General features: G+C 39.6%; 1 protein-coding gene across 1 annotated transcript; it reads left to right on the plus strand.

Moving 5' to 3' along the window:
• Positions 1-3,481: 3,481 nt before the first annotated feature.
• On the plus strand, positions 3,482-8,426 carry LOC137574987 (uncharacterized). The gene is made up of 5 exons (XM_068287409.1): positions 3,482-3,556; positions 3,624-3,715; positions 3,992-5,404; positions 5,596-5,949; positions 7,856-8,426. The coding sequence occupies exons 1-5, from the start codon at positions 3,482-3,484 to the stop codon at positions 8,424-8,426; spliced, it is 2,505 nt and encodes an 834-aa protein (XP_068143510.1).
• The last annotated feature ends 301 nt before the right edge of the window (positions 8,427-8,727 follow it).

Consider the following 8,727-nt stretch of genomic DNA (forward strand, 5'->3'; position numbering starts at 1 on the left):
TCTTATTCTGACAGACTTCTTCTTATTAATCTTCCTTCACTTTATAACCTTAGGCTTGTTTTTGGCATTCTCTTTTTCATAACCTAGTCAAGAGCGAAGTCATTTCTACCAATTCACTAGATACGCTATATTTTTGTGTTCCCTCACGTCGGACCAGAAACTTTTTTCCCATTCACCTTAGTAGATGTCTGACTAACCACTCTCTTCACGAACCTCTTCGTGTTCTTTGCCAATCTTTTAACAACCTTTCTCACCTTATCTCTCTTCATCTTTCTGTCACTTCTCTTCGCGCTATACTTTTTAATCATCTACAGCGAAACCAATGAAAATATTCTGGACTTGGATTGGCTGCAACTCATCCCTGGCCACATTGGCTGTGAATCGGGGCATAGCTGGCACCTTGTGCAAATAAAACACCTCCACCGGGCCGGGGATGTTTAGTTGTGTATAAAGCTAAGCTACCTTCTTCATTTAATTACTATCTGTCTTTAGCTTAAGCTTTTTCGTCGACTGCTGTGTTAGTTGACGTAAATAAATAAATACATAAAACCTAACCCAGATAAAGTCAAAGCAATTCAAAAATTTCCGATCCTTAAAACCCCAAAAGAAATAAAATCATTCTTAGGACTATGCTGATTCTTTCGGAAATTCATACCCAACTTTGCACATATTGCAAAACCTTTAACTCTAGGATTAAAGAAAGGAGCTAAAATAAAAGAAAATGACCCACATTATATTTCATCCTTTGAAAAATTAAAATATTTTTTTCTAAATGATCGCATACTTGCATATCCCGATTTCAAAAAACGCCTCTTTTTAACTACAGATGCTAGCAATATAGCTTTAGGTGCGTTCCTCTCACAAGACCATAGACAGTAGAACACTTAACGAACACGAACTTAATTATTCAGCCATAGAAAAAGAATTAATATCTATCGTATGGGCAACCAAATATTTTCGGCCATACCTTTTCGGTAGAAAGTTCAAAATTCAAGCCACCATAAACCTGTAGAATAGCTCAACAATATAAAAGAACCAAATATGAAACTTCAAAGATGGAAAATAAAACTAAATGAGTTTGATTACAAAATTAAATATTTATGGCAATATGGCACAGAAAATCACGTAGCTGATGCCCTTTCCAGAATTATAATAGATGAAAACTTTTTAGGATCAACAAAAAGCACAGCAGCTACAATACATAGTGCTCATGAGGATAATGAAAATTATATTATTATATTATGAAATTCCAATAATAGAAAAACTTATTAATTATTTCAACAGGCAAATAGAATTCATTAGAGGTTCAGAAGACAAAGCAGAAAAAACAACTTAGTTTTATAAAACAAACATAAAAATAACATACAAAGAAATGACCAATGCTTACCCAAGGGATATAATCAGAAGATATCTTTGCAATAAGAACACTGTACTATATTTTCATAATGAACAAGATTTTCCCATATTCCAACAAGCTTTTATTGAAATAATACAATCGAATGCAAGTACAAAAACCTCGAAATCTAGCATTAAGTTAGAGGACCTTCAAACGTTTGCACAATTTAAAGAAATAATCCTAAAACAACATAAAGAATTATTACATCCAGGAATCGAAAAAACGATTAATTTGTTTAAAAAAAATATTATTTTCCCCATTTTCAAAACCTAGTTCAAAACATTATTAATGAATGCTCAGTATGCAATATCGCAAAGACAGAAAATAGAAATACAAAACTAACTTTTGAAATAACACCAGAAACTTTTAATATCAGAGAAAAATACGTCATGGACTTTTACATGATCGACAATTTACAATTCCTTTCATCCATTAACGTTTACTCCAAATTTGCAACACTTGTAGAAGTAAAGTCTAGAGATTGGTTAGAAGCCAAGAGAGCAATTATGAAAGTATTCACTGAAATGGGCAATCCAATAGAAATAAAATCAGACAAAGATTCAGCATTTCTGTGTATAGCTCTACAAAATTAGCTACAAGAAGAAAATGTAAAGTTAGAAATCACATCAAGTAAAAACGGCATTTCAGACGTAGAAAGATTCCATAAAACAGTAAATGAAAAACTCAGAATTATAAATAGTGAAAATGACATTGAAGATAAATTAACTAAGTTTGAAAAAATTCTCTACGTATACAACCATAAGACGAGACATAAAACAATTAAACGAACACCAGCGGACATTATAATCTATGCAGGATCCCCCCACCATAATACCCAAACAAAAAAAAATACATCAAATAAACAATTTAAATGAAGATAGACACGACTTCGAAATCGACACCATATTTATTTCTCCTGTCTTTTTGAATGGATTTGTCGTTTTTGACTTTACTAATGGTGCTGGTTTAAATATGGTGTCGATTTCTAACTAGACGAGAAACATTTTGAAGAAAGAAATAGAGGACAAAAAGTCACACACTACAAATCACAATTCAAGAAGAAAAAGAAAGTTAATAAAAGCAAAAATGTACTACAATTAATTAATTACAGGTCGACAACTCAAGATGACTTTTTTGTGCATTATGCTACTTTTAACATTAAAAACAACATGCAGCCAATCCATTGACATAAACCCAGTAAAAGCACCAAACGGTTACTTAATATTTAAAACAGGAACCATGGATCTACCGACAAACTTTGAATATCATTATTTAAAAGTGAATTTAACTCTGATAGTCATTACATATAACAATTTACTGCAACAAGCACAGGAATTTAAAAACATAATCCATATTCAATACTTAACAGAAAAACTAAGTAGGGAAATTAATGGAATACAAATTGTAAAACGCAACAAACCAGGATTAATTAACGGAATTGGTTCAATATACAAATATCTTTTTGATACTCTTGATCAGGACGATAAAGATGAATTAGAAGAAAAAATAAATAATATTGAAAGCAATAGCATACAAGCAAACGAATTAAATTACGTAATAGACACTGTTGCCGAACGCAGCTGCATTGATCTAAGTACCTACATAAGAACCGCATGTTCAGTTGTTTTTTCGTAGCCAAGAGGCCAAGACTAGAGTAAGTGGAATGAGACTGTATAATTATTAGTTATAGGAAATTTGTAAAATAACCTGAAATTACTTGCAGAATTAAAAAGCTTACGCTGACCTAACTTGAGGATTAAATGGATTAAATTTATTTCAAAGGCACTGGAGGAGCTAGATTAACTAGTCGAACGAGCAACAATTCTTTTTAATTTCTATGGTGAAATTCAATTTAATTTCTACGTGAAATTAAATTTACTCTTTTGTAAAGAATTTTGAGCAAATTCTTTAATTCCTACGGTGTAGTAGAGCTACGGAGACCTTAAGAGAAGGAACTAATACAAATCCCAAGGAACGAACAAATATTAATTTTACCACGCGTAAAATTACGTACATATACATAGACATGGCAACGACTGGAAACTGTGGTCTGTGCCAGGAGCCGGCCAACCAGGAAATGCTCACATGCTCCAGGTGTGCATCTTAATTCCACTGCACCTGCTGCGGATCGAAAAACAGTGCCACCTCGAGTTCCTGGATGTACGAGACATGTCGCCACGTGTCTGATGAAGGTGAACATAACCTCGAAACTGAATCACATTTCAAGGTTAACCACCCAGGCAACAAAGATCAGCACGTGGATGATGAAGCAATTCCGGAAGACCAGCAAATACTTTTGCAACAATTAGAGGACGAAATGTAAGTACGCCCTACTCAACCCGAGAGTACAATTAAACGGAGAAGCGAAGGATCATCCACAACATGCTGCTGGAATACATCGATACATAATGATGACGAATGATAGTGCCACCAATACTCCACGGCGACGAGTACCAGAGCGCAGAGCATGCCGTGCAAAACCAAAGGCATAATACCACAACAAGTAGCTGCTCGACAATCAATGCCAAGGGAATTACCAGTTTTCAAAGGAGATCCAAGAGAATGGCCACTTTTCATAAGCACCTATGAAACTAGCACCCGGATCGGTGGATACAGCAACGAGGAGAACGCTATGCGTCTGCAGAGATGTCTGAAAGGTAGGGCCCTTGAAGCCGTGCGAGACAGCCTACTGTTCCCAGAAATGCTGCCGAGCGTTATAAGTACTTTGAGAATGTACTTTGGACGCCCGGAACACATAATAAACCTGTTGATGGAGAATGTGCGAAATTTGCCTCCTCCAAAGGGCAAGCTAGAACCGCTGATCGAGTTTGCATTTGCGGTGAAAAATATGTGCGCTACCATTAGGGCAAGCAAGCTAGATGCGCACCTGAACAACCCTACGTTATTACAAGAGCTTATCGAGAAGACGGGACCTGATATGATGCTTAACTGGGCCCTACATTCAAAATCCATACCCTACCCGAACATACAGCACGTAGCGGATTGGTTGTTTGAATTGGCGGAAGCGGCGAGTCGCGTATCTACGCCCAACATATTACTAGAAAGCGACAAGAAGAGAATCAACAGAGGAGTGATGCATACACATACCGCAGCGCCTACAGATATACCTAAAAATACAGTCTGTGCGATATGCAAAGAACACCACAAACCAGTGTCTTGCGAAAACTTGTTGCGGATGTCAGTCGAAGCAAGGTGGAACGCGATAAATAACCATCACCTATGTGCTCAGTGCCTCAAAAACCACAAGGAATCCTGCTGGAGTCGCGTAGCTTACGACATAAATGGCTGCAAAGCAAAACATCACCGTCTCCTTCACAAGGATGTGACGGAAAGCGTTCTGCACAATCATCATGGTTCACTAACCAACCAGCCAGAATGTTATGTTCGAATCGTTCCCGTCACTTTGCACTCCAATTCGAAATCCGTCGATACCTACGCATTTATGGATGACGGATCGACTCTAACACTTGTAGAAGAAAAATTGGCTGATGCGCTCGAAGTAAAAGGTTTCGCCAATCCCCTATGCATTAGATGGACCGGCGATGTTAGTCGGCAGGAGCCGGAATCCAAGCAGCTGAACTTGAGAATCTCAAAACAAGGACTGGGCAATAAATTATTTAAAGTAAATGAAGTCTGTACGGTTAAGTTCATTGGTCTTTCAGCCGAGACGATGATAGCAGATAGGATAAAACAGAGATATCCGCATTTAAAAAAACTGCCTATCCCGAGCTTCATTAACGCAATGCCTCAAATGATAATCGGCAGTAATAATCCGAATCTCATAGCTTTGCTAAAGGTGCGCGAAGAGAAGTGGCAGCAACCAATAGCTGCAAAAACGAGACTAGGATGGACTATATATGGCGGATTGGGACGATCTGGGGGAGGACTCAACCTGCATCGGTGGACACTGTTAGTTACAGCTCGCGGACGTACACCACGGGATTGCTTTGAAAAGATGGCCCCCATGTATTTCCAAATAGCCTGCCGGTAGCAAAACGAAGCATGCAAAAGAAAATGACAGCAGACCCTAATTTTGCAAATGAGTTACATAATCAAATACAAAACTTGATAGCCAAAGGCTATGCCAGAAAGTTGCCAGAGGAAGAAATGAGGGAGAAACCCGAAAACGCATGGTAGTTGCCCATTTTTACTGTACGAAATCCACATAAACCTGACAGGGTCAGATTGGTGTGGAGCGCGGCAGCTCGATTATCAGGAGTAGCCCTAAATGACTTTCTTCTAAAGGGACACGATTTGCTCGTGCCCTTGCTGCAGATTATGTACAACTTTAGAATGAACTCAATTGGCGTGAGCGGTGATATCGCCGAAATGTTCCATCGAATAGCAGTACGAGAAGAAGACGCTAAAGCACAACGATTCCTATGGCAAAATCAGACAACCGGAGTCGTAGAAACTTTCCAATTAAATGAGTTGACATTTGGAGCCAGGTGCTCACCCTGTATAGCCCACTATGTGCGCGACCTGAACGCTAAAAAAAGAGTTTCCTGCGGCAGCTACAGCTATTCAGTCAAGTCACTACGTAGACGACTACATCGATTCATGCCATTCAGAAGAAGAAGTCATTACATTAGCGAAGGAAGTTAGAGAAGTCCACGCACGCGGGGGATTTCATATGTGCAAGTGGTGTTCGAACACCAAACGGGTACTCGCTGCACTTTGCGACACAACAACCTACGACGAAAAACAGTTCTTTAACAGTGAATAGATACACTCTTATGAGAAAATATTGGGCATGCGGTGGAGACCACATCAAGATGCCTTCACCTATGCACTAAAGTTTGTACGCCTGAAGCGCAACATAATAGCGACAAAGGTCGCACCAACCAAAAGGGAAATTTTACAAGTTTTGATGTCAGTTTTCGACCCCATGGGTTTTGTATCCTGTATAATGATGTATCTCAAAATACTGCTCCAACAAGTTTGGCGATCGAAGATTGATTGGGATGAGGAAATACCACCCAATCTGCAGGATATGTGGCAATCATGGCTGTCCTTCTTACCCTTGATAGAGAACGTGCGAATTCCGAGATGCTATTTTAAAAATTGGCAGGCACAAGACTGCCGGGTTCAAATTCACGTATTCGTGGATGCGGGAGAAGACGCCTACTCTGCCGTTGCATATTTCCGTATCGAACAAAATAACCAAATACATTTGAGTCTCGTTTCAGCCAAATCCAAGGTAGCTCCGTTGCAACCTTTCGATACCCCACTTGGAGCTACAGGCAGCAGTAACTGGAGCGCGACTGATGAAAAATATAATAGCACAACATGAAATCGACTTTGAGGAATGTTACTTATGGACCGACTCGAAAACGGTACTAGCGTGGCTCGATGGAGATCCACGACGATATCAACAATATGAATAGCCGAGATATTTGAGCTCACAGATGCCAGAAACTGGAGATGGGTACCAAGCAAACTAAATGTTGCGGACATCGCCACCAAACGACAACATAGGCTTGAAACATATACACAATGGTTCGAAGGACCCAAATTCCTAAAACTACCGCCGGCAGATTGGCCGACGGAAACTACCAATGAAAGGACAGTCACTGAGGAACTGCGTCCTCGTTCCCTTCACATGCGAAGGGAATCAGTAAGAATCAATTACGAGTACTTTTCAAAATGGAATCGATTGACAAGGGCAATTGCATGTTGGCTTGCCTATAAGAGGAAATTGATCAAGAAAATACGTAAATCAAATGAGAATACAAACCGACCGGCATCCCAAATTAATAAAGCCAGAATGTTTCTTTACCGGAACATACAACAAGAATGTTACAACGAAGACTACACAGCCATCGAAAACGGCCACCACGTTTGACGGAGCAGTCCACTATGGAGGTTACAACTCTTTCTAAATGACCATGGGGTATTGTGTGTAAGCGATAGAGCCAGTCGCTTCGCTGGCATCTCTGAAGGACGAATCGCTCTACCCACCCAACACTGGGTTACAAAGCTGATAGTCCGGCACTACCATGAAAAATATTATCACATGAATCATGAGACAACAGTAAATGAGGTGAGGCAAAAATATTTTATTCCAAAACTAAGACCTCTCCTTCAAGGGATTCGTCGAAATTGCCAACAATGTAAGCTGAATAGTGCTCGACCCATGGCACCCTAAATGGCGCTCCTACCGAGGGCTAGACTGGGTGCATTCAAGCCAGCGTTTACGTATGTAGGAGTTGATTATTTTGGGCCACTAACAGTTATCGATGGAAGAAAGTCATTGAAAAGATGGGGCATGCTGATAACCTCCCTCACAATGCGAACAATAAGCATTGAGATCGTGCATAGTCTAACCACAAACTCATGCCTAATGGGCTTAAGACGCCATATATCGCGCCGAGGCACACCAAAGGAAATATATATCGATAACGGGACTAATTTTCGAGGGACCGATGCTTTTCTTAGAGACAAACTTCAACTGGAAGATGCGAAAATGCACCGAGAATTGTCGCAGCAGGAAATATCGTGGTGCTTCGACCCACCGTCAGCTCCTCACATGGGAGGAGCCTGGGAGCGCTTAGTGCGTTCCGTTAAAACCGTGTTATACCGTATAACACCAAATCAAAAATTCTCAGATGAAAGTCTTCTTACCGCAATGGCAGAGGTGGAAATGACGGTCAACTCCAGGCCCCTGACATACAAGTCCCTGGACGACGAAGATCAAGAAGCTCTTATGCCAAATCACCTGTTGCTTGGCTCATCAAATGGAGAAAAACCGATTTGCGATCCGGAACAAATCGACTATAAATGGTCGCTCCGCCAGAGTGAGATGTTCGCTAACCTATTTTGGAAACGCTGGGTCAAAGAGATGCTACCAAACATAACACGAAGGTCCAAGTGGCATAAAAAAGTAAAACCAATTGGTGTAGGCGACATCGTACTTATAGTGGACGAAAATCAGCGTCGTAATACCTGGACAAAGGGTCGAGTGGTCGAAGTGACCACCGCAGAAGATGATTACATACTTAATCTATAATATTATACTTAATCTTTAAGGCAATGCCACAAGAATTAATAATTAAGCTATTTCGATCATATAACAATCGTGCTCCCACAGAAAAAATTGAAACCCCAATTGTTGAAAAAATTGAGTTCCAAATTATAAACAAAATTGATACTCCAATCTATACAGCTGAGAAAAACACCTCGCTGTTTTCTTTAGAATGGGGAAGTCATACATATATCCAATATATCCCCTAATACCCAATAACACATAAATTTGTCGCCCCCCTAAAATTCATAACGTTAAAGTAAACATCCGTTTTGTAAACACTTGG

The sequence above is a fragment of the Drosophila tropicalis genome, unplaced genomic scaffold (assembly GCF_018151085.1).
Source record: "Drosophila tropicalis isolate 14030-0801.00 unplaced genomic scaffold, ASM1815108v1 contig_1002, whole genome shotgun sequence".
NCBI lineage: Eukaryota > Metazoa > Arthropoda > Insecta > Diptera > Drosophilidae > Drosophila > Drosophila tropicalis.

What these genes read in the sequence shown, in the direction of transcription:
- LOC137574987 (XM_068287409.1), top strand. Translation starts at nt 3,482, where the DNA reads ATGCTCCAGGTGTGCATCTTAATTCCACTGCACCTGCTGCGGATCGAA. An exon ending in GCCACCTCGAGTTCCTGGAT is followed by an intron (nt 3,557 to 3,623) that starts GTACGAGACATG and finishes TCACATTTCAAG; the next exon opens with GTTAACCACCCAGGCAACAA. An exon ending in CAACAATTAGAGGACGAAAT is followed by an intron (nt 3,716 to 3,991) that starts GTAAGTACGCCC and finishes CTATGAAACTAG; the next exon opens with CACCCGGATCGGTGGATACA.